Source organism: Haliotis asinina, chromosome 15 (assembly GCF_037392515.1).
Source record: "Haliotis asinina isolate JCU_RB_2024 chromosome 15, JCU_Hal_asi_v2, whole genome shotgun sequence".
Lineage (NCBI taxonomy): Eukaryota > Metazoa > Mollusca > Gastropoda > Lepetellida > Haliotidae > Haliotis > Haliotis asinina.
This window is the reverse complement of record NC_090294.1, coordinates 51,698,198-51,725,742: the sequence shown is the minus strand read 5'-3', so window position 1 is coordinate 51,725,742 and position 27,545 is coordinate 51,698,198. Positions and strand designations below refer to the sequence as shown.

The 27,545-nt window shown below is 41.1% G+C and overlaps 1 protein-coding gene across 2 annotated transcripts in view; it reads right to left on the bottom strand.

Annotated features, from left to right (window-relative positions):
* Positions 1–2,680: 2,680 nt before the first annotated feature.
* Positions 2,681–27,545, bottom strand: part of LOC137265823 (synaptic vesicular amine transporter-like) — a 66,915-nt gene continuing 42,050 nt past the window's right edge. For both annotated transcript variants that reach the window (XM_067801287.1, XM_067801288.1), the window contains exons 2-16: positions 22,220–22,409; positions 18,874–19,270; positions 17,838–17,896; positions 16,872–16,955; positions 12,154–12,246; positions 11,754–11,843; positions 10,855–10,956; positions 10,209–10,304; positions 9,783–9,861; positions 8,635–8,686; positions 8,039–8,102; positions 7,230–7,349; positions 7,058–7,103; positions 6,032–6,119; positions 2,681–4,733 (exon numbers count right to left, since the gene is read on the bottom strand). In XM_067801287.1, coding sequence (XP_067657388.1) covers positions 4,629–4,733; positions 6,032–6,119; positions 7,058–7,103; positions 7,230–7,349; positions 8,039–8,102; positions 8,635–8,686; positions 9,783–9,861; positions 10,209–10,304; positions 10,855–10,956; positions 11,754–11,843; positions 12,154–12,246; positions 16,872–16,955; positions 17,838–17,896; positions 18,874–19,270; positions 22,220–22,379 — 1,635 coding nt within the window. In that variant the 5' untranslated portion in view covers positions 22,380–22,409 and the 3' untranslated portion in view covers positions 2,681–4,628. The remainder of the gene's footprint in view (positions 4,734–6,031; positions 6,120–7,057; positions 7,104–7,229; positions 7,350–8,038; positions 8,103–8,634; positions 8,687–9,782; positions 9,862–10,208; positions 10,305–10,854; positions 10,957–11,753; positions 11,844–12,153; positions 12,247–16,871; positions 16,956–17,837; positions 17,897–18,873; positions 19,271–22,219; positions 22,410–27,545) is intronic.

Genomic DNA, 27,545 nt, shown 5'->3' with positions numbered 1-27,545 from the left:
TCCTGCCGATGTTCCACTGACGATGTTAACGTCACCGTCAACAGACAACCCTGATGGAAGGCTATAACCTGCTCCTCCGATGACGTTGACGTTCCCATCAATAACACTCGTAGTAGCTGGGACAGTCACTGCTCCACTGCTCAAACCAACGCCTCCTCCAATGACGTTGACGTTTCCGTCAATAACATTTGTACCTACTGGGACGGTGACAGGTGTCTCAACCACACCCACAGTCCCACCAGCCACGGAACGGCCAAACAGAGGATGAGACACCATGGGTGTGGGAATATGCACTGGCATAGGAAAAGGCACTGGTATATGGATGGGCATGGGTATATGGATGGGCATCGGTATACGTGGAGGCATCAGTAACGGCATAGGCATAGGAAAAGGTCTCGGCAACAAGGGAAAATGAGACGTTGTCGGCTTTGTGAGACAGGAGACCACAACGACGGCAAGGAGGGATTTTGTGACCATATTCATATCCTTGAAGAGAAGAAACAAGAAATATCAGATAAGTATAAAGCGTCATTGTATTTTGTTAGGAACAATTTCTCAAAGACTACGTGCAAACTAGAAGTGGGACTTGGAAGAAGAACGTACAAGTGACGCTATGCAGTGTTGTAAATTCAAAAAGTAAAATAACAGTTTAACAGATTGTGATCTTTTGGACAAAATAAGGAAGTGGATTTCGGTCTCTGAAGCGTGTTCATGTAACTGTTCACTTACCCTCGACAATGTTGGACGACTAATCTAGGAACGTTTGTGGAATCTCGTCCGCCACGCATTTATATAGCCAAGGTCAAGAGAGACATTGTTACTCATCAATTAACTCCAGATGAAATTCTGTCATCAGACAATACATCGTTCAGCCGGACTGTCGTGTACTAAGGACACTGGATTGGAGAACAGGTTAGTTTGAAGGTTGGTCATATGAATAATGATCCCTCGGGGGGGAGGGTACACGGGGCACTGTGTCAGGCGGTCGGGGGGACACATGCCAGTGCATGAGGCGGTCAGGGGGACACGGAAGTCGTAGCGACAGCAGCAGTAGTAGTAGTAGTAGTAATAATAGTAGTAGTAGTAGTAGTAGTGGTAGTAGTAGTAGTAGCAGCAGCAGCAGCAAGAGCGGTAGCAGTAACAGCAGAAGCAGCAGAAGTAGCAGCAGTGGTAGTAGCAGTAATAGAAGTGGTAGTAATAGTAGTAAAAGCAGCAGCAGTAGCAGCAGCAGTAGCAGCAGCAGTAGTAGTAGAAGCGGTAGTAGCAGTAGTACTTAAAGGAGTAGCAGTAACAGCAGTTGTAGTAATAGAAGCAGCAGCAGCAGTAGTAGTAGTAGAAACAGTAGCAGCTATAGTAGCACTAGAAGCAGTAGTAGTAGCAGCAGTAGCAGCAGCTGTAGTGGCAGTGGTAGGAGTAGTAGTAGTAGCAGTGGTAGTAGTAGTAGTAGTAGTAGTAGTAGTAGTAGTGGTGGTGGTGGTGGTGGTGGTGGTAGTAGTAGTAATAGTAGAAGTAGCAGCAGCGGTGGTGGTGGTGGTGGTAGTAGTAGTAGTAGTAGTAGTAGTAGTAGTAGTAGTCGTAGTAGTAGTAGTAGTAGTAGTAGCAGCAGCAGCAGCAGCAGGAGTAGTAGTAGTAGTAGTGGTGGCGGCGGCGGCGGCGGCGGCAGCAGCAGCAGCAGGAGCAGTAGCAGCAGTGGTAGTAGTAGAAGCCTTAGCAGTAGTACTAGAAGCAGCAGCAGCACTATAGCTAGTAGTAATGTATTAAGTATTAGCCGTCTGTCAAGCGTCAGTACATTATACATCGACACACTTAGGACGGACCTCAAACGGCTACAAACGTTCTTTCTGTGTGTTTGTAGTTATCCCCCTTTGACCACTTACACATGAAAACTCACTTTTGTGACTGCGAGCATGTGTACCTGTGATAGCGTGAGAGTATATGTGTATTCTGTTCTACTTCCTACAAAGCCAAGACGTATGTTGCCACTATGTATGGCTTCATACAACAGTAGCGCTGACTGGGTAACTGACAAGACAACGTCATACCTGAGGGAGCAACTCACATGTCACCACTACACGGTGAACAACATCGACAGAATTCCACTATTTCAAACACACATGTGCTATCCACGATTCCATGTTGAGAGAGAGGTTGACACTTTGGTGCCATGCCAATCATGATCACAATCAGACGTCAAGCTTAAAGTTACTGGACACGTTCCCAAAGACGGCACCAACAACCACCGACACTTCCAACACCGTCAGAGATGACTTTGTCATGCATGCTGTAGAACTGATGCACAAAAATTAATCTGTAAAAGGATTCTAGAGGACAGATGCCCGCTGGCTCGATGGCCTCATTACGGCCCCGAGATTAGAAACCATCATCACAACTCTTGTTACTCCGATACAACCGGATTGAGTGGTTTCTGATGCTTCGACAAATATCACTTCCGATAAAAAGTATTCACTGAACTGATATATGCAGAGTACTGGACTGAACAAAAACAAACTGTTCTGATCAGCCAGGATAACGTTACACGTCTGTTGACGTGCGGCATGACACAACATCTCCTCAGTCACACAACTAATGACAGCAATGATATTGAAACGGTTTCCAGCTTGGGATTGCCTCCTGGATATTCTGCAGACAGCTGACGAGATGCACAACGAGAAGCCAAGTGTAGGGAAATTGCTTTTATTGGAGCGTCTGGGCCAACAGCATGAGATCAGCCTCTACACATTCTCTCTGTACACACAACACGTCAGATGGGTACACTGTACAGGTACACTGTACGGGTGTAATCTACAAGGAATATCACATGGAACGCTTGTAAGCACAGGGTTTCATAAACAACACCATCATTATTGCTTTAGCACACTGGGATGTCTTCTGGTGGTATATAATATACTGCACAGTCGCTATTCGTACACTTCCTCATTACGGGCCTTCTTGTTCCTCTGCTCGACCACGAACATGGATGTTAGTGCGACTGCTTTACTTATACAAGCTGCATCAGACAACATGTCTAGATTTTACATATCCTCTCTAGAGGTCCTACTGTGGTGCCTTTGGCCCTGAACGTGAATAGGGCAGTCATCCGACTAAAATTAATGCATCTGGTATAATTTCAACGATATGTCCTCGCGGGGCTCTCGGCAACATTCAGAACACCTCATATACATACACGGGCTAACTAGGGTATTACGATTCATTGAATCGTTTCGGGCGCTGTATTGCTATCAACAAGGACTGTCAATTCATAAGAGAGTTTTGTTCAAGTCAATACATAATCTACTAATTAATATAACACCTTTTTACGACGTTCATACTCCGCCCTGAATAAGGATACATAGCTTTGTCATTGTTTGCACATGTACCATATACTATACATTTCTACATGTCAACAAATACACTGGGCCCCGAACAAGACTATATACCAAGCTCGTCATCCACTTTTAACACAACGGATAACATACTATACTTGTCCTACCACGTTTAGCAATTAAAAACACCCGTTATGGACCGTCTACTGACGCGTTTCGGCCCTGATCGGGCCTGCACACACACTTCTGGATAGTCCGTTACAATGATACATATCAAACGTAACCTAAAAAGGACATTTGTCGTTACTTAAAAGATTATTACAATCATTGTATCTAAGTGATGTGGCATATTGATGATGGTAGAATAGTTATAAGGCTTTTGAAAATGTTAATTTATATTTTTTTATCATATACAATGTAAACATGCCGAAACTGGTTCCCTGATGAACTGAGTTGCTTCACTACCAGACGGCGAAGTAGAAGCAGTTGAGTTATGTTGGGAAGGTATTCGTAGTTAACCTATTTTTGTGGAGTAGTGTAACACACAGTCCCTGCGTCAACGGCGCGTGGTGTATACGTCACAGAAACGTCTACGGAGACAGATATAATTACGCATTTTAAGTCATTTTCATCACAATAACGTAGATATTATTTTCACAAATCTATGTACATGTGATACATCATATAAATACATACGGCGTTATAAACATATATGCGGGTTGCCATGGTAACGTGGGTTTGCTCTAATCATCTACAAGTATTCACAAACACCTAGAACCATGTTACTATTTGTTTACGCTACATCGCAATGTACATGAGGACACCAACATGACGACGCAATAACGAACAACCTAGTCAATGTCAGTACTCCTGATCAATGTCCTCGTTCCATATCATTTAGTAAATCAACAATAAATACATTTAAATTCATGCATGTTCACTCGATGACAATGCACTCTCTTTCCATAATTTGCAATACAACATAATGCCTATTCTGGAAAGACATATTTCACAAAAGATCTCAAAATCGTTTCTTCGAGTATTTTCAACGTTTTTCAGTGAAAACCTCTGTCGCCCACGTTATGAATCCTATCCACAAAAAAAAAACATTCAACTTCCGGAAACTGGTCATAAATATTTGATATTCTCTTCATCCCATCCAATACAATCCCATCTAGATAGCTCCCTGTATCCTTATCCACACGCTAACGACATTATGTCAACACTAGTAATCGCTCCGAAGTCCAAGACTTCTTTCTGTTCCCGGAAAATTCCGATCTATTCCGCATGCCTGTGTCCCTTCGGCTAATCTTCAAAGTAGCCATCTTCTTCGTCTGAGTTGGCGTTGCTTCGCGTGGTCTGGTTGTAGGTCACGTACTGTACTGGACACTGGTCATTCATGATCAACGACTGGAAACATAAAGCCAAAAGTTTAACACAGACACGGATCTGAGCTGACAGTGTCATATAAAATAACAGAAGAGGGGATAGTGAATAGCATTAGTGAAGGAACAATGCCGGACGGTATTACTGACCACTAGCAGACATAAAAGGCTCAGACGAAAGTAAGCTAGTATAATTTACACAAGCAGTTGGTATCCCACTATTGGAATCAAAACTACCACATCTATAATGGATTAGACTGTAGTTGGTGGGTGTACACACGTATGACGTCGAACCTCTATACATTCAATTCATTTAAGTTTCATCTGGAATAAAAGCCCAAATAATTCAATACAAACACTGTTATTTGCCATGTGTTGCAAAAATATGGGTTAAACCGATGGTTGCATACCGGTGTGCGTTTTCGGTAGCTTTTTTCTGCCCCCTGAATTTCAATAAGCTTTAGCTATTTTAAGATGAAAGTGTGATATTCTCCCTTGAGACCTGTTAGTGATAGTGTCACTATATTCAGACCCAATGACGCGTGTGGCGGCTGCTCATATTTACCACCCTTCTGACCTTGGTGGATTTCATTAGTGTGTATGTAGCCAGCATTGCAAGTTCGCATCGTGTTGTCTTCAGTCTCCGATATTAGTCATTTAAACAAATATTGAAATACGAGTGAATGCTATTGCATGACGCAGTGATATAATATTACAGCTACTTTACATAAGTATGAAAGATTCCACGACACATCAGTGACCGGTATCATGAGCACCGACCTAGAGCTCCAAGGTATGATGGCACATACAGCCACATAAAAACCCAGCCATGCCCACCTTCCCTGCCACGACCATCTAACCGCTACGCCGCCACGCCCACCTTCTCACCACCCAACAGTTCCCCGCAGAGTAGAGTTGTTGTATAAATCATGAACGCACATATTATTTTTCAGCACTAATCTTAAGACTTGTGTTTAACATCTGCAATGTCTTCACACACGACGGACTATAGCTTGCCCAATGGCGACTAGCCATGAATCCAACACACCCTGACAAAAGGGAAAATCAGTTTCAGCTGAGAGTGGTCGTCAATTTCACTAAGTTTACCCTTCACGAAAACAGGAAACCACTTCTCTCATCACCTCAAGAAAACCTCGTGTTGCCTTTAGAAAAAAAGTACAACTCGATATCTATCAAAGACTCGGTACTTCAGGAGGTATCGACAACATCGAAAGCTGGTCACTGAACTTAATTACTATTGATATAGTGATATTTCTGGCTGTGTAGCCTTTCATGTCACGTGACCGTGAGCTGCTTCCTCACCATCTTCTCCTCCCGTCCCTGGGGGTTACGCAGAAAGTACATGAGGGGGGCGTACAAGATGTTCACGATGGCGATGATCCACAGTAACCTGGCGACAAGAAGTTTCTCATGACAGACAGATTGGTATGTAAGCGTGGATGTTTCTCATGACAGACAGACTGGTATATAAGCGTGGATGTTTCTCATGACAGACAGATTGGTATTAAGCATGGATGTTTCGAGGGTATGACTTGTGGAGACGTGATTTGTGTATCTTTCAAACAAAAAATAACATGATAATTGAATTTCTTTTTTGTTCTATGACAATGACGTTCATAAACATGGCTTGTGGACATGACCGCGGGCGCAGAACGTTTGAACTTGTAAACTACACTGGACCCGAAAATTGGAACCGTTTTAAGGCTGCAAATTTTCGCTGTAACGCTGCTAGGTAGCAAATACATGAACATCACCACACAAATCACAACCAAAAATTCGTTTAGAGAAAGAAAAGAGAATATTTTGTTTAGCTTGGAGGTTTGTCGGGAAACTTGTCTATAATATACACGCTTCGTTCTGAAGGTACACATATCTCACTATGACAGATATATAAGTGGTGGTCGGCGTACAGAGAGTAATACTGCTATTGTTGGGTAGAAAGCAAGGTGTTTATGCTTGTTGAAAGTTGCAGGCATTATTTCTTGAAAGTATGATTGTCACTGACTGATTAATGTACGATCATGTAATATTGCTTAACTAAACCACAATAATTATTGCCTCACCTAACTGAAAGCATTATCGAAAAAAGTAAAAAGGATAATTGTTGGATAACTATTAAATGATTTGGGATGAAATATTTACTAATTTAAACATTAAATAGAAGAACTAACGGTGACTATCAATAACCTGCCTACCATCAGACATGTCAGAGATAAGAACACAGAATAGCTTGTGGTAGACGAGATAGTGTCTTGGGCAGAATGAGGATTCAGTCACCTCTAATGACGTTAGAATTAAAGTATCCGTTGCAGAAGAAGAACTACATACCACTGGAAACCAATTGTCTGCACAATGGAGCCGCTTATGGCTGGGCCTGAAATATAGATCATCACAATTATCAACTGAAACGTGTGTTTCTGAACTTCAAATGCTCTGATGCAACCTGCAGCATTGTTAGATTAAGTTGGGAATAATCAGTCTATTATGAAATGAGGCATACCTATTGCAAATCCAAGACAGAAGGCGACGTCAGCAATGGCGTAGACACTGCCGTAGACGGAGACGTGACGGAGGTCCACGAGGTAGCCCATGTGCGGCATCATCGACGAGTCCACCATACCTGCAAGCAGTGGAACATTATTACAAGGCCCACAGTATCCGCAATCGAGTGAGTGAGATTTTCTGCCGACCTTAGCAATATTACAGCAATATCACGGCGGGTGACAACAGAAATGGGCTTCACATATTGTACCCATGTGGGGAATCGATCCCGGGTCTTCAGCATGACGATCGAATATTTAAACCATTAGGCTACACCTCCATTCCTTGCAGTTTCAATCAGGAGACATGTAAGGACATAAAGGAAACACAAACGAACTGGTAGCCTGGTAATAATTACATGAGCACCAACATCTAGCAGTAGTAGTGAACAACACTTGTTGCTAAATAGTACGTCAAGAAAGAACAGCACGGTACTGGTTATTTACAGAACAGTGTAAAAAGTAAACAACCGGTCTTTACATTACGTACTGCCTCGCCAGGCTCTATTGACTGTATTGACACTCTTGTTATCAGAAACTCAAGGTCACCCTTCCCAAAGCCGCATCCACCCCAAGCCGCTTGTCACAAGCCGTCAATCATCATTCCTGCCTCCAAACATAATCAGACTCCTTAACGGAGGGCATGTGTCTTGTTCAAGTAAAAGCACCCGATCTATCAATCTCATACGCAGAAGAGTTCCTTTCCGGTCTGTTAACGATCCATTTCCGGCAACCAGTTAAAGCTCTTACGCAAGGAATTGATACTTACCAATTGCAAAACCTAGTCCGAAGTTCGGCGCTATAAGGTGCCCGATGTTTTTGGAGAACGGGATCTAAAATAAATAGCATAATATTAACTGATGGATGGAGCCATAACGCAACCAGGTATACGGAGGTTAGATTTGCATTCAGCTTTAGCGGTTGAAATGTTCTCGTCTCCGGACGACCAAATCTTGCGATGAATAACCCAACTAGAAGCAGTTGATTAGCTAAAGCACTTTCACATCACACGTCTACCTGTCACTTCCACTCAAGGCCAATCCGGCTCCATTTATACACCATAATCACTTTGCAAAACTGTCAGACTTGTTTTACAGTGTGGTATGCGATACTTCCACATAATTCATTTTATCAAGTGTGTTTTTGGTGTGGGAGTTGTTTTTGTTTGCTATTGTTTGTTTTTTGTGTTTTCAGTTAGTACTGCCCTGTGTCGTCTGTTGTCTATTAACGAGCTCTCTCTGTCCTCACTAGTCCGGTGTTTCCGACAAAGGCTACATTATTGTCTGTGGGACAATTACTGGAAGCCCTTAGTTTTAGCGGTCAGAAGTTCTGGGCTGGCATGTTGTCGTGACGGTGAATACTTACGAAGAAAAGGCATACTCCAATAATGAACATTCCGATCATTGCGCTCAGCCACCTGGAACAATAGTGAGTGGGAGAGTGAGTGAGTAATTCTTTAAAGGGGACCGCCTCTTCCATCAAATGACATTGTAACCAGGTTTGATTCAAGTAACTCAACAGCATTTATCCTCTTGGTATGAAAATCAGTGTCTTCTTTTTCCAAATGAGCAGTTATCATGAAAAACTCATCATGGTTTCCAATCAGTTTGTCCTTTTCTGTGAGTCAAAGGACCATACGGATCAGCTAAAAACTCATGTTTTTACATCGACAAGAAGTTTTATGTACGTGTTGAAAACCTATCATTGCAAAAATACAGAGGGGGCTTAAGGTCTTCGTGTATATATATGACAGGAGTACTCGGCCACTGATGACGCCACGTGTTCGAAAATCCCTACCGAAAACACCCGCCACTTACATACAGTTTAAGTGAAACGTTTTCTACAAAATACTACGAAAACGATCTTCGTGAGATATAATCCACACTTTATACCAAACCGAGTTTGGTACTGCGTGATTAAATGACTCAGCGGCAGTACATTTAATACTGTAAAAATAATTAGGAGATAAACATACTGTGTTGGAAAATCAGAGGTATATAATGAAATGATAATAGCTCTAAATTTGATTTAAAACCGAACGCGTAGCGTACCTCTGATTTTCCAACACATTACGCTTATCTCCATTCTACCATAATCGCGTTATTAAGATTTTGAACAAATACATGATGTGTGGGAAAATCAGAGGTACATAACGCGATTACCTCTGAATGACTTTGATTAACCAATCAGAATCCAGAATTTACTGAAGTCATGGTAGAATTTTGATTTTTCAGATGTTTCAAGAAACATCGATGGATGATATTGGATAATTGAAAAGCCATATGTGTTTACCATTTACCAAAAAACTTATGCCATGCTATTCTGATTTCCTCAATCATCTTAAGTAATATATCTTCTATATGTTTGTTTTCGTTAGTATATACAACATAACAACATTCCAGCTATTTGATGGCCGACTGGATATTTGTTGCCGACATCCAGTGTCCAGTTGAATCCCCTGAGGAGCAATCCCTATTTAACCTGTAACTATTATTCCTTGACACTATGCATACCTCCCCATCTTGTGGGCCAGCGGGCCAAATATATTGGTACCAATGAGATAGGACAAGCTTGCTGGCAGGAAGGCCACTCCTGGAACAGAAAGTCAGTTGAAAATTATTCTGAAAATCTAGAATGAAATGTATATAATGTATTCCCAAAGTTCTGTTTGAATGTTCAAAGGTATCTAGTGGTTGATAATAAATGGATACTTTATCAAATATAAAATCAGTTTATAAAAAAACACAAAATTACCATAGCCCAAGAATGCATGATACCATCAACTTCACGCAGATCAGCTGATTGACCTATAGCAAAGCAGGGGTGCGTGTCGTGAACCTTTTAGGTTTGGTTGGCAGAACATTAGCTAGAATGTGTTATCCTTTAAATTTAACAGTTTGTGAATGGGTTATAGTACAACTGGGATGTGGTTAGCCTACCTTGTTGCCATTCCTTGGCACCCATGGTCTCGTACATCCAGATAGGCAAGGAGGGCTCCATCATGGCGATCCCCATGTTGGCGAACGTAATAGATCCTGCAACAAAACCACGACTTCATCAGTAACTGTTTGGTCTCAGTCAGTTGATGCTTTAGTAGGCAATAAATAGCAACATGTCGATGTCATGTTGGTATCCACAGATGGTGCAATTATTCAGTGAATATTCCAGCATACCATGAACAATACCGCCCCTAATCAGTTGTCATGTTTCCTATTGGCCGCAAGAGAGTGGAACCTTTAAGCCTAAGATATTCCCATACACAGCTATAATGAATGGCTTGCTTGTACTGATGCTAATAGAAAGTATCACAACCTACGTCAGTACACGGGTACGTCAACAAAGATATCTACTGTACGTCAGCATTGCTGCAGGATACCAGTCATTACAGGTGATTGAAAAGTTATACTGGTGCCCTATGACGAAGACCAATCGACAATCGTGTCATGACCAGATGATCTAGAGATTGATATTATCAGTAACTACCCACGCATTCGGGGTTCAGGAATTTGACAGTCAAGTACCGGACATCTCGTGATGAATATAGTCGCATCTAACTACCAGGATATATTGGTGGGGAGCTCTCACCTGCAGCCAGAAGGATGTAGGGATCCTTGAGGAGGTTCTTCAGAGACGACCCCTCCTGGGACTCTGGCTTAACGCTAGGCTGCAGCACCAGCAGCTGGAGGCCTGTAAGGATGACAGGATGTAAGGATTACACCTCACGGAATGAAATACTGACAACACTCAAGATGTCAAGATGTTATTTTCAGCCGACCAATATCCCTTGCATTGTTCACAATGTACACATTCACAACGTGTCTTTTTATTTTTTAATTGAAACTCAATATATATAGACGAGCCTAGTGTCTATTAAATCAGCTTACTTAGCTCTTGTTCAGGAATTAAACGATGTACATTGACATGGAGCGATTGTTCCGCTAGTAGAGAAGCTTCTCAGGTAATCGTACACATATGTGAGACTTATGCGAGGGACAATTAAAATTATACTTTGATGCCTGGTGATACTGTATATATATATATATATATATATATATATATATGTGTGTGTGTGTGTGTGTGTGTGTGTGTGTGTGTGTGTGTGTGTGTGTGTGTGTGTGTGTGTGTGTGTATAAATATATAAATTAGGCATTCATACTATACGTGGAATAATTGTTTCGTTCAAGCAATTGAATCAAGGGACCTACTTATACTTTACATTATTTTAAAATGTGTTATTTTTGAGATTACACTTTCTCAGTAAAGCAACAAGTGATTCTAGGGCTTTCATAATTTTTTACTCCCATCTGTGCTTCGAAGCCACATTCTCAGAGTTAGGCAGCACGTTCTCATATAGTTATACATAACCCGCATCGTTATTTCAGTCACTGCCACGAATCTCGTCTTCAATGAAGACTGTACATCCCTGGTCTAATTATATATAAGTGTGTTATAGTGATGACAGAGAGAAGATGCTCGCTACGTACATCCGTCAAGGAGAGCTAGGGCGGCCAGGATGAGGAAGGGAACCGCCTTTCCCGTGAACTCATACATCACTCCCCCAAACGGCGGCCCAACTGTAACAAAACACACATGCAGTGGAACTGTGACATGAGTCAGAAAAGACATTAATTAATGGTGGGACAAATATATTTTCTGGTGGTATCCAAAGGTTTATTTATCACTGCAGGACATTATTTCTTAAAATTGTTCATAACTGATGTTGTGATGAAATCTTTTAGCCAAATACCCATTGTCAGTTCGCCGTAAATGTGTAAACTCTGTACACCCTAAGTACAGAGAGTGACGGTTCTGCCCAGCTTGTCCTGTAGTTGAGCTGGTAGACATGGTTACCAATGGCAACCAACAGATGGCGATAATACTTACCAAGAACCCCCATTGCCAACCCGCCAAGCGCTATGCCCATGGCGTTCCCTCTCTCCTTGTCATCCGGGTACCTGTCAGCAAGCATCCCCATACCTGCAACACCATCAGCAAATTCGTCCAACATATTCACATCTCAGGCGAGTTACACCCTTGTAATATCATTGTACTAGGTGCCTGGGTAGCGGCTGAGTCGTAACTGTTAGCTCTGCACAGTTGAAGCTCTGCAGAGTTGAACCTCTTACTTTAGAGAACACATATGGTGTGAATCTTGGAAAAGAAACCTGCGCTCGTAGGTTTCACCAAAGTAGTCATGTCAATGATTTACGCATCCTCGATAGACCCAGGATATTCCTTCCGATGCGTATCCGCTATACCCTGGACGAATCTACGGCTCAGCCCGGTGAATTTATTAACTTCCATGGCTGGTTATTTATCCAATCAGGTGTCTAAGGTGGGAAGTTGAAGATATATTTTTTCGGACCTATCAATTTTTCTGTATCATATACCCCAAATGTTAGTCGCTTCGCGAACAGACCTCCGCAGCCACGGTCACTATCTTTGTTGACACTGGCAAGCTCCGCTGGTTTACCTGATTGGCTACTGTGAGAATGTCATTGGTTACCTACACCCTGAACTACTGAAGCTGAACCTCTGTACAATGACGAAGACACCAGGTGTCGACTGCATTAACACCTAACAGCACCCACAACAACTGTCATGTAGATCAAGGTGTCTAGGTGCCGTTGTACAAAGGTACCTCAGGACTACGCCGGTCGTAGGTTCATGTTAAGGTGTGAGAGTTGAGGATGGTAATGATCACCTAAACGTTAAGGTTGATTTGTACAACTTCATCCTGTTCTCTGTTTAACATCAGAGTCGGCTGAAAATGCCGAGTATCTATTGAAGCCTCCAACAGAAGATTGACTGGATCTGCTCTCGTTGAACGACCTCCGCACTCTGATACGCTTGTGATTTGTATGTATTACTGATCGACGTGATAGCGCCAACTGGACCGAGAGTGTGAGCATGATATTGTGGAAGATGGAAGAAGGTAGTAGCTCAAATAACCCTCACAGCTAGTTGGGATACAGTAACGAAGAAAATGTTATTGCAATGTTCTGTTTATATCAGTTTTCAGTGTGCATTCATGACCTAATGTTTCACACACATAAAGTAAGGTTTATCAATAAAACGCCTCCCCATTGTTCTGACAGATGACATGAGGGTAACACCCTGAATTACCAAACACTGTTTCCATGGAATACACGCGCACCTGTTGCTCGGAACCTGTCTTTGGCACAAAGGACCAGAGAATGTGTTGTGGCACATGCTGTCCCAAACAGTTGACCTTGCAGATCGCCCGATCAAGAAGCGTGAAATGACCGAAAATAATACTAGCGGGCTTTCCACTGAACTCTCGCACATTCACCAAACTCCAGACGGGAATGTACTGTCTACAATATCCATGTCGTTGTCCATATATGTGTAAAACCAAAGCATACAGCCCCGTCTGCGTCACGTGCCCTTCGTCTTCTCTATTTACCTTACTTTACTAGATACCTTGCGTTACCTCACTGTATTCGTCTTAAAGTGCTTCAACTTACCATGTTCCCCTTCTCACTTTTTCCATGACATAACTGTTCCCGATACGAATTCTTCTAACTACCTCCACTCAACATCACTCATTATCCCCTCACCCTTACACCTTTATCTTCCCAACCCCCAACCTTTGTCCCCTCTTCTTCCCCCCTCCCTCCCCCACCTACCCATCCCGTCCCCAACTTTATCCTCACACACGCACCCATCGCCTAAACCGTGTCACCTCGCCGCATCTACCCACAACCGTCAACCGTCACCCACTTAACCCTCACGCCTTAATACCTTACCCCTCAATACACACTCCCTCACCTCTCTCACCATGTTCTCCCTGCTCCTTCTCCTATGTAACAGAGAACGTGATTCCGTGATCTGATTGTAACCCAGGCCATACGGCCGGCTGACAGACCATCGATTCCTTGCCCTTTTCTGAATAGCAAGCGGCATTTCTTGATTGAATCTGTTGCGCTTGACTAAACAGAATAATTGTGAAGTAATCAAAAATCAGAATTGCATATGCTTGTCTGTGGAGGGTTTGTGTTTGGTGACACCGGCCCTCAGAAATAATGGAATATATTCAAGTGATGTATTGATAACGCCAAATCACTGTAAACCCTGCTCGGTAGACGTGAAACTGCGAGAACGGGGAATAATAGTCTGAATTGCCCCTTCTATTGGCCTGCGCTATAACAACCACTCGCTAGGGCCTCGGTGCCGCCCCAAGTGGTCTTCAAAACAAGCAGCATGGCGCACCGACATGAAGGTTATTTCAGGACTGTCAAGTTTCAATATTAATTCATTGGCTAATTCGTTCACAACCGTTCCATGTCTCTTTGCCATATTGAACCGTGGTCTCATAGCAAGCATATATCTAATTTGGTACAAATGAACATTTAATAAAATTACCTTAAATGTTCATTGTCCCATCAAAAAGAATAAAATGAAATTTGAATAGATAACGATAGTGAGATCGCCGAGAGCACACTTAAAATCTTGAAGAACTAAGCTGGTTCTGTTTTCCTTCTAGATCCCGGCCTCTCGGATGACTGAGGGTGTCTCGTCATGTCTTCACCCAGTCACAGCTTCATGCCCATACAATGATCTACATCTTTGTTGTGATCGAAGTTGTCACCAGCAGGGTCTGTCATCAGCGTCACCAGCGTCAACATCCTCATCATGGCAGTCACTGTGACATGTTCATGTCGCCGACGAAAATGTCACTGACACACCTGTCGCCACCATCAACATTTCACTATTCATTAAATGTGATCAGTATTACTGAATTCACAACCTCCGGTCATCACGACTTTGTCAATACTGTTGTATGGGCAATATCTTCGGTATCATGATTAATATATCAGTAATTAGCTCTTCCTAGTCATCAAACAAAATCCATTTGTCATTGTCGGCATCGAGACCTTTACCTTAATACGCCTTATCAAGGTTACCATTATTTTATCGAAATGATTCAAAGTAGTAATCAAGGTACAAATCATATGAAACTAATGATTCATGTGAAATGATGAAAACTTTCAAACAGTTTTGGATGTTTGTTACCAAATATTGATAGTCAATGACAGTCTCTATGTGAGTTCATAATGGTGTATGACGTAATGTACATACAGGGCAAGACATAGACGTGTGCTGTTTAATTAAGTAAATTGTGTCATTATGTATATCAAAAGCTACGCCATCCAGCGTAACTGTCGCATCTGCAAATGTCAATTCTGTTTTAAGATACTGTTTGTTCAAGACATCGTCATAAACTATTTCCGGTCACATACGTCCCACACCAAGACACGGCGGGATCCATTTATTGGTCAATAAAGCATGCGGTGGTGAATCCTGAATAACTCACGTCGACCAAGACTAATAGCAAAAAAGCACCAACCACTCCTACCAAAGGGAGATAAATGCAGACATTGATTTATCCATGTTCTATGCGACTACTCAAGAACCCCGCTCCGGTCTCACCCCACTTCCGGTTACTTCTTTGAGGAAAGGTCAGGGTGACAGATCTGGATTAAAAGGATTTATTTACGCTGGGATTAAAATCTTCCCGTCGACTATGTACGAACCGAGGGTATGGAGTAGGCTTGCCTTAAAAGCCATTTTGTAAGGAGGCACCGGTAAGCTTCGTGAACATACAAATTAACAGCTATAGTCGTCTGTGTATGAGCAGGAATGGACGATTGAAATGACATGACGAAGGTCACCTCTAAAGACATTCAATTATGGCGTCTATTACTCTCCTTCCCTTTCATCGGTCCCCAAAATAAAGACACAGTTTTTTGTCGTGATCGAGTGATCTATTTGTATCGGTAGCTGCATCGTCCCTGGGTCTTCGAGTTAGACAGATCTAGGATTGACTAACTCTTGGAAGATGGCGTATTCTGGCTTCCTAACTGACAGGGGCATTTCTTCAACCTGTTAATGGCATGGTAACAGAGTCAGCATTGTGACAGTGTTTCTTATGTTGTTCTAATGGGATCTCTTATGTGATGCTCATGGAATGGATTGTATTTGATAGTTTGTCGTTTTTCTAGTCCAGTTAAATACAGAACATAACCACCAGGGAAAAAATAATCTCTATTACGTTCTATAGTGTCGTCGGGCACAAAAGAGTACCACAAACTGTAAATAATGTTAAAATGACAATCAGCAAATGATAAAACTGTTGGGTCATCCTTTGGCACATAAAGTACATCCTGTACGGGAAAATAAAAAAATAATAAAATAAATTACAAATGTTTTCATTATGTTCCAAAATATACTGAATGGTGAATGAGCTGTGTCTGACACTTCTTTGTGCAGAATATTGCAGGGATATCGCTGTATGCTATTTGGACGTTTGCATGTTAACACTACCCTTCTTGTAGGCTCTGTGATGAAGTCTTATAATTAACCTGGTGGACCAGCAAATCACGAGGCTGATATTAAAAACAACAATTCGCGTCATCGAGGTAAGATGTCAACTAAGTCATTCTGTCTAGACTACACACACTGCAAGGATGCCATTCGTTGCCCTGTGTTGTCCACTAGCCTCATCAGTGACTGCAAAACTATTGACGTGTCTTGGGCCAAGTTACAGGATATCTTCAGACAGACGGAGGTACACTCACCAGCGACACTGGAGCAGGAGGACCCTATCCCCTGTACAGTCCGAGCTATAAACAACACGGCGTAGCTCTGTCCAAAGGCAAAAACTGAAATAAGGGAACATGAGAAAGATGATTAGTATAGCTACAGGGCACATCACTCATATCAACAGTGAGTAGTTATTCAAGTACACATCGTTCTACTGGGGCAGCAGTATGTTAATACTGACTGGATAAGTTACAGCAGTGATTGAAAGCATGAGCAAACGTCCTCTGCGCATTGATATCACGAAACCAGTCAAGTCACAGAGAAGTTTCATTCCATAGCTTTTAATTTATTGTATTGGTTTAGGGCACTTCCGTGGGGGAAACACAATGTCAGATATCTGTAATTCTCATATTCAGACGGAAAACATGTGAATGAGGTCCCATCTCGATAGTGCTATCCCATCTATATCGAGACGAGCACTTCAGAAAGTGGCCTTACACATTGTATCCATCTGTTAAATCAAATGACAAAAAGAGTTTTAATGCAAATAGTTGATACTGTCATGACAAAGGGTTAGCGGACATTCATTGATAGTTAAACCTAACATATAATAGTGTAGTGGAATATTTACTAATAGTCATGAATGGTGAGCGTACACTCATTGATAGTTAAATCTAACATATAATAGTGTAGTGGAATATTTACTAATAGTCATGAATGGTGAGCGTACACTCATTGATAGTTAAACCTAACATATAATAGTGTAGTGGAATATTTACTAATAGTCATGAATGGTGAGCGTACACTCATTGATAGTTAAATCTAACATATAATAGTGTAGTGGAATATTTACTAATAGTCATGAATGGTGAGCGTACACTCATTGATAGTTAAACCTAACATATAATAGTGTAGTGGAATATTTACTAATAGTCATGAATGGTGAGCGTACACTCATTGATAGTTAAATCTAACATGTCAAAATATACTGGAATACTTACTAATAGTTGATACTGTCATGACAAAGAATCCCACAAACATTGGAATACTGTAACCAACCCTAGAATAAGAAGAAAGTATGACTGAAATGAACAAAAAAGCAAGATACGTATGAACTATGTTCAGGAAACGAATAAAGGAACACACGAAAGTGCAGGTGTTCCCTTACTCTTTTCGTGTTTCTTGTCCTGCGTATCTATTATTGCACTGTGGGTGAAAATCCGTAAAGAGTAAAGGAACACTTTTATGTTTTCCCTTATTAGTATTGATAGGTATATTTCACTTTTCACGCTGATTTTGTAACATATATCCACTTATTCGCATAAATACAATCATGGTGTACAATGTAAGCAACGTTTACAATTGACAATACTAGTGGTAGAACACCACAACATAAATACTGTCATGTTCTGATGTAGATCGTTGGATAGACAGACAGATGATTGATAGATAGATAGATAGATAGATAGATAGATAGATAGATAGATAGATTTCATGTAATATAAATATGTCCTGCACGAAAGCTACATTTCCCAATCTGAACATGTGAGACAAAGAGTGCAATATAATGTGATACATGAGATACATTGTTTGTCATACATTTCCCTTTCTCTGTTAATCATTGCCCTCTCTGTGTCATACGTTTCCCTTTCTCTGTTAATCATTGCCCTCTCTGTGTCATACATTTCCCTTTCTCTGTTAATCATTGCCCTCTCTGTGTCATACATTTCCGCTTCTATGTTAATCATTGCCCTCTCTGTGTCATACATTTCCCTTTCTCTGTTAATCATTGCCCTCTCTGTGTCATACATTTCCGCTTCTATGTTAATCATTGCCCTCTCTGTGTCATACATTTCCCTTTCTCTGTTAATCATTGCCCTCTCTGTGTCATACATTTCCCTTTCTCTGTTAATCATTGCCCTCTCTGTGTCATACATTCCCCTTCTATGTTGCCACGTCTATGTCATACATTTCCTTTCTATGGCAATCACTGCCGCCTTCTCTACGCGGTACTTCCTGAAACTCCTTCATACCCACCTGTTCGTCAGAGGTCCAATAAACGGATTGGTGATTAACTGCATTATAGCTTTAGAAGCAAACATAAGCCCAACTTGCACATTTTCATTGGCAAACGCCTTATGGTCGAGTTTATTGTCCGACGTCGTGATGACGCTGGTAAGATTTGTCTGATTGCTATATACACATATGTACGGCACTGACGTCGTCATGACGTAATGGCGGGGAAAGTCCGAGAGTCCATCCCATGAATAACCAACAGAATCCTCGGAATTATTTTGAACATCAGGTGTAGGAATATATCTTTCATCTGGGACCAGCGTGCACACTTGAACTGTCTGGTTCACCACTTTAACTGTGGTTGTATTCTTTCTTTGACTTTTCTCCAGTCTCCTCAGAAAATTCGGCACAACGGGAACTGAAAACAACAAGTGGCAGAGGCGTTCTTTGACCAGAGGTGTTTTCTCATAAAGGCCCTTACTGTCTACCACCGACAACATTGGGCGATCTTTTCGAATTTACCTTCCTGTTACTAATCCGCTAGATTCGCTGATCCGGGCGGTCCAACCTTAAACTGACAGCGCATGTCGTATGCGTGTTACTATTACATTTAGAGACAGTTAACCAGTATAGCCTTCACCCGTCACGGGGAACGTTCACGCTGGTACCTGGACAGCATGTCTTTTCCCTTCTACGATGACATATCAAGTGTTATGTCCTGAAATATTTATTCTATGATTCTGTGATAGGCATGACTGCTTACAACGCAAGTATGAATCGCGAAATGGCGGTTCGAAGCGAGGCGATGGAATCAGCTGATCGTTTTCGGGTCATGTTTTGTCGTTTTGCTGACGTTTTGCAGTCGGTAATTTACGTCTGGTACTAGATGTCTCAGTATCACACATTTAAAACTGCAGTGTATTTTCAGTGTATATGTACTCAAATCGCCTTACGGCCGATATGGCCGCATTCATATGCGTTGCCCGTTGAGATGCGTTGCCCGTTGAGATGCGTTGCCCGTTGAGATGCGTTGCCCGAAATGTGAAACACTGACAGTTTTGTTATGTAGAGTTCTAAATTTCATTGGGCCATTCATGATGGGGCTGAGATTTCTGACAACACTGATATTTAGCAGGTATAGAGGAAAGTGAGAAACAATGGTGAAGTAATTGTAAAATAACACTAGCGGACGAATAATGGCAGTTATCGCCTAATGTAGCCACAGGGGCTTGTAACGCTAAAAACTGCGATCAAGGTACATATTGTCCCTAATGGGGTATTAGTACTACTATAGTGATTACCATTAGGTTAAGTACATATTCAAGGGCACTTTCCAAATGTTATTTTTCATTACTCACTTAAACAATACATATATTCATATTGATGATAAATTTCAGTTTCAAATATAATAAATGCTACTGTTAAGTGTTGTCAGCATCGAATGGTTTACTTTTTCCTGCAGTGTCTTCATACATCTTGTCTTCACAGTGGTCGGATTGTTATAATAGTCATGAAAAAGCTCATATTTTATATTTTAGACCCCGCTCTTTATGTTTTGTTGGATTATATTGAATTTTCAAATTCTAACACAAATATATCAATAAAGTCAATATCTATTCCCACTTTACATTGTATTTGCACTTTACAATGTTGTAATTCTATCTCATTCTCCGTATGCTGGTGCATGTATACTTCAATATTACACATGCATGATTCAGTCATTGCACATTGTACTGTTATTTGTTATAACATAAATAAATGCATCAATATATCTTCAACCGTGGGGTTAAATTCAAATTTATATCATCTAAAACATGTACTTGATAATAAGCACATCTTCTTTGTTTATTCCTAACAAACAGACATTACCTAAAGTTTTCTTTTAGAACTGTTGAATGAAAATCAGAAAGTTAGATAGTTAAAGTTAGATAGTACATGGTCTGTGATGAGAAATATTTTCTAAAAATCAGTGTTACCATAACAAGAAACATATGAAATGTCACTTTATTATTCACATCCTCTTGGATGGTCAGAATGAAATGCTGTTGTGAGGAATCTCTGTAAATATATTAAGAGCTTTAAGTGGTGTTCAACTTTTATAAGAAATGAATCAGTAAATTCACATATATAACAGGACTCACAACACTGGCTGGTGGACATGTTTTACAAGGGGTAAATATTTTATTTCAAGCTATGAAGAGTGGTGTTTGGACAACAGATGTATGGCACTTGTAGAAGTATACATAAACATATATACAGTAGTGTCTGAATTTGAAACCAAAATGTATTGACATTAGTGAGGAACTGCTGCTCAAAACGTAATATTTATGTTTCTAACTAACTGTTACATTCTATATGGAATTTCTTCAATTGTCAATTTCTTCAAATTCTCGATAAAGAACTTCCAGGGAATACTCTTCGCCGGAGGTGTATCTCCGATGTTCTTTCACGTTGTGATCGGTGGTAGTATAGGAACTATTTGTAAGATTTTAATGTGGCAATAGTTAAGGAATTACTGTTGGGAGTAACACAGGGGCTGATATCGTATAAAAAAATAATTTTCATTATTTGACAGATGCTACGAAACCGGAGACTTGCTCTGTCTCGTGTTCTGTCGTAGGAAATGCCGTGACAGCACAGCAACTTTTCATGGCGTTTTCCCTGTTATCTTCTATCGTGTCAATTCGTACTGTATTTGGAAATAACACAAACGATATCTTTCTAAACTTAGAACAACATAGCAAAACATGTGTCAGTTAATGGCTTTTCGTCGTAAACGATCGTTTTTTTCAATGAAGGTGGCCACGGCAACGCGTCTGCTGGGTTCTGTCTTACAGAACCCACATGTAGCAAGTTGTCGCAGCACACTTTGAGTAGGGAACCAGACCGGAAGCGAGAAGTTTGAAAGTCGCTTATATCATTTCAAAAGGAGAGGTATCGCCCTTCGCAACAAGAAGATCGCCCATTGCCTCAAGTAAAAACACCAGCTTCATTACGTTGCGGGTCACCTCACCATCGTGGATGTGAGTTGACATGCATTACGTGACCAGTAAAAGCATAAATATTCGTCATTACTGCATTTATGCATCTACACGAGTTTATCTTACAACGGTAACAGCATTATACGAAAATTATTTCTCAAACTGAAAATGAAGTTAAGCTATCACTTATAAATACGTAAGGTGATACGTTTGCGTTCTCTTTTCTACTTCCCGAACCGTCGAGTCGAATGTGTCGAACATGGGATAAGACGAACAAATGTATAATCTCCAGAATATCGATATAACAACCCTCAAGGGTATACTCATCCACTGAGATTTGACAAGTGTACATTGACACCACAAGCTCGTATACAAGTGCCACCTACCGACAGTTGTGAGAAGCATGTTGTCAAGGAACAAAGCTATAAAGACTATGATGAGAACGAGGCGACGGGACTGGCGGCATCTGGAGATGCAGCCCCCCAAACCGGAGGGGGACATGCACTCCTTGATGTTGGTGGTTGACAGGAACTCCTTCACCGTCATCGTGTCCGGCTGAAGCTGGTCGTCGTGATCCTGCAATAAAAGAGAGATTTCTTTTATACTCCGAAAACAGTGGTCCATCTACCGTTGTATTTGCTAGTACAGTCACGTGACACGCTGCTAGAAAAGGTGAACACTGTACTCACACTGTACCTACATTGTGCAGTTAGACACATGCACAACTCGTGATGATTTTAAACTGCGTTTACTGAGGTTCTCAAATGAAGTTATTCCCGACCTTGACCTCGATGTAGGAGGACGTAAGTGAGAATGTGTCACGTCTGATGCAGACAAACGATCTAATCACTATATTACACGTGAATGACGGAACTGGAAAGTGTGATTTGTGTTTTGCGGTTGCTGTTCATATTTCATAGCTGCTGGGATGGGTGCCCCTATTGCGTTCTGTTTGTACCGATGAATCTGATGATGAGACGAGTGAGATGCGTCACCGACCATATGATGTTTAAAAGTAAACGTTTGCTGTGTTTCACCGTCCCATGTGTTAAGTACGGTGCAGACGAACGATCTATCTTGCCCTCAAAACAAGAAGCCAAAGTACGTATTGATACACATGATTTCTCGAAATATTCCACCAACGGCGGGAATCAGCAGGAATAGGCTTGATACACGGTAGCCATGAAGGGATTCGAACTTGGACCTTCAGCGAACAAATGTTGAAACTACCTCGCTGGACTATCGACAACATCACTGACATTCAAACCTGCAATAACACCCGCTAGAACCTAGAGTCTGTGTGACTCGTCGTGAACAGGATCTTTTGAACAAACCGGTGTTTTAGTGCGTCTAAACCATTGACCTTGGCCTTTCAGAAAAACAAACATGGCGTGCGGTTGTCGTGTATCCATACAGTTGGACTGAACATAACATTTGTCTTGAGATTCAGGGGAATATTAAACGTTAGTTATGAGCCGAGGTTCCACATCCTCGAGCAGCTATTGCCGTGACACTAAGATATGTACAAACAGACAGTAAGCATGACCCCGACTCTCATTAGCTAAGTGCTCCACCTACTATCAGTAATCACAAATAGACAGTGGTTTGATACCCTGTACATATAAGGCAATCGATACTGACGTGCTTATCTTAGCATGTAATACGCCCGACATGTACAACCCCAGGCTGTGGAAATGATAAAGGTTGAATTGTAGCCGTCGGTTTATCATCAGTGCAGTTTATCTCGGGAATACAAATGAAAGTCTACATTTGTAGGCTGTGGGAATGTTTGCTGTTTACACAGGGTGACTGGTTGTGTAATCGTCAGTAATCCTTTCACAAATGTCGAGAGGGATAAGGAAAACAGTTTTTGTCCTTATTTTTTGTTTCCTGATTGTGTGAACCAGTCATTACTTAGTTTTGTGCTTCATTCTGACCATGTGCGCCAAAGGCAGTGACGACGAACCTTAGCGCGAGTAATTTTTGTAACTGAAATATTCACGAAAAACTGTTTATGTTTAACTTGCATGACGAGGACAAGTTGGAGGATATCTGCCTCTGTATGTATTTTAAGTTGTACTGAGTTACGATAAACCTACATAAGAAGGTCCTCGAGAATGTCACGGGGAGATCCTCCACAATGTCACGGATGAGTTTTCCAGAATGTCACTAAAGGTACTGAGGTATCTGTCGAAATGAGTCTACTGCAGTTCACTCAAGCGTATCCAAGTCCAGGTGTGCCTGGTAGCTAATGATCTATCACAATCTGACTGTACTAACCCAGCCTTTCATCATCCCATGACGTCTGTGAACCTGGGCACGACCACATAGTGCCATCGCACCTGAGTTCAGAGAGGGTTATAACACAACAACCATGAACAGATCTAGAGTTCAAATATCTGTCAGCGAGGAAATCTGTCACAGAAACATGAAAAGATCATTAATGACTTGGATATATCTATAGACCGACCGGTGGGAACTTTCTGCTTTGGGAAGAAATCGATGCTCACATATGCTGCTTTATAAAGATGCGCACTTGGTGCAAACCTATAGCTTGACTTAGGGCACTTAAGCCTAAGATATATAACTTGTTGACATTATATACACAGCTTTTGGAGAAGCTTTCCATCCTTCAGGGAGATTTGGTGGAAAGAGCCGAGAGCAGGGATTGAGTATGGATTTCGAAAGATAAGAAAACTCCCATGTAAAACATGTTATGGTGTAATGATACTTTGACAATCATGTTTATCAGCAGGGAATATTTGAGTATAACGTTTGTACTTAATTTGAAACACACCGACACGACCTTGAATAGTGGGTTGAGTTTTAATTGGCAATGTTTACTTTTAAGAAATAAGTAGTATTATAGTTTGATCCAATCCCTCAGCTACTATGATCTGATCCGTACCCTGAGCCATTATAATTAATTCTGTACTCTGAACTATTATAGTTAATTCTGTACGCTGAACTATTATACTTGAATAGTGAGGTGCGAGTGTAGTTTCTGTAAATACCAACCAAGAAACGTGACACCTGGTGTTGCGTGACAGTCACGGTCTGAAATACCTTTTGGCTCCACGTCTGCCACTGTTAACTAATTATAGTCACATGAAAACGGCCGTGCGTCCTTTCCCCCTTTCGAAAAGCATTATTAAACTGAGAGATACAGTTAGGAATGTGTTCTCTATAGAAACAAAAAACATTATCAAGTACCTAGGGTGCCATCAAATCCACTTTATACAAATTCAGAAACCATTTCTACCTGGTGGGTTGAAATAATATTTATGTTCACTAGCAGGGAATGGCTTACATGGAATGTTGTTTGATATTAGTGAAATTCTGATGGAATGTATCACGTACGTGGGGTGCGTGTAGGTATGAGAGTTGTTCGATGAAAACTAGGTGTGCCTAACGTTAAACTAGATTGTGTCCCAATTGGCGAAACTCTCTATAATATATACAATAGCTCAGTACATGTGAAAAAATATTGCCTAATGAGATGAAAAGAATAGCCTTAATCGCATAAACATATCCTTCAGGCAGAAGAAATGAAATTTTGAGAAATCACAGAATCCTATCCAGAACAATCCCAGAAAATGAACAATCCAGAACAATCCAGAACAATCCAAGAGTTTTGAGCGACATATGTGCCGTAACTGCTCTTGATGTTATTCATCCTGCTATTAAATGCACATTTCATGTAATTCCTGTCACAACTGATTTTTCGTCATACAGACAACCTGATGTTGTGTAAACGTGTATAAGACTCATTTCAGATTAATGCATGGAACAGAATAGCTTATGGGTATCTTACAATCAAATACGGGATTTTCACTTCAACCAAAATCACCCCAGTAACACATAGTAAAAAAATCTGGTCAAGTTAACACGTCATCTTCATGCATATAGTATTAACTCGATATTCAGTAACCTGAAAGAATAACCCATATTCTATCTTAGTGTTTATCATATACCAATAGATTGAGAGAACATACATGGATTCCATACACTTCGCATAATGCCACTTGTGCACCCACTAGAACTAGATAGAACCATTCAATGTACATTGTATTATCTAAGAGTCATTTCTGCGGCCTTTGACTGGCAGTCTGACGTATGCTAAACAGACACGGAGATGTGGATGGTGGACAGCCTGGAATAATATCGAACTTTAGGTTTTTGTGGTCTTTTTTTCTTCTGTTGTTGTTGTGTTTCTTCCTTTTTTCTTTTGTGTTTCAGAACAGAAACGTTCTAAACGCTTTTTAAATAAAGCATCATATACAATTTGTGCTTGTTCATTAAGTCTCAATCAAATCAGGAATAATTTCAGCTGTATAGAAGAGTGTGTGCAGCCTGGTCTACTGGGTATGGTTCAGCGAAGCGTCAGCGCATCATACCCAGGGAACCAGAGTCATGCTGTAGAACATTTCACTGGAGGGACTTTATGAGGAACACGTATGTCACTGGCGATTCCACTTGGTGTAAAACGTAAAGCAGTTCTGAAAATTGAAAATCAGTGAAGACTGATCATGGCAACAAAGAACCTGTGCTGACTTATCTTTTGGAAAATATATATTCAGAAGAAACTGTTTGTTGCCTAAAGCCACCAGCAATACAATACTATAGAATGTACAATGAATATGCAATATACAAAAGTATACAATCTAGCACAATACAATACACTGAATATATATATATATGGATTATTTATGCTTCAGTTTTCCGTCATGAGCCTTGACATATTTCTTAGAAACAGAAATGCCTAAGGCTTTAGTATTTGCATACTGTTTCAAGAAAAGGCAGGTGCATGGGCGCGAACACAGTCAAGAACGCACCAAACACGGCAGCCATCACTTATTGTGAACACACTAATGTTCATATATTAGTTACAGTCTATTTCGGGAAATTTTCAAAATATACTTCAGCAATTTCGCTGTAGATAGCTGCCGGGTGATGTATCTTCAGGCACTGAAGTTGTTGCCGTACAGGTCTTTTCAACACATATCGATGCGAGGTATAGATGTGAGGGTACTTCATGTTCGTGTCAACGTTGTGGTGAGCGGGAGGTGTGGCTGTCGGGACGACACTTGTGGTATTGATTGTAAACTGTTTGGAGGCAGACTCAGTGGTCTGTATCCTGAGTTTTCCATGGTGCTGTGACGTTGTGGTGGCGTGATGCAGTGACGTAAGAACGTTGTGAAGGAGTGATGCAATGACGTAAAGACGTTATGATGCAGTGAGGTAATGACGTTGTGGTGGTTTGATGTAGTGATATAAAGAAGGTATGATGGTGTGATGCCGTGATTAATGGCGTTGTGGTGGTTTGACACAGTGACGTAAGAACGCTGTGATGGGGTTATGCAATGACGTAAAGACGTTATGATGCAGTGACGTAACGGTGTTCTGGTGGTGTGATTCAGTGACCTAAAATGACGTGGTGATGTGACGCAGTGAAATAATGTCGTTGTGGTGATGTGATGTAGTGTGCAATGACGTAAGGATGTTGTGATGCAGTGACGTAAGACGTTGTGGTGGTGTGGCGCAGTCACGTTGTGGTGTTATAACGCACTGGCGTGACGCGTATATATATGCACTATAAATTATGGATATCTATAGATAGAATTATAGACAAAATTATATTTATTGCGAAACGGTATGACCTATGAATGCTAGTTCGATCTCCTAAACTAATGGAGTTTTAGCACTTCTCTT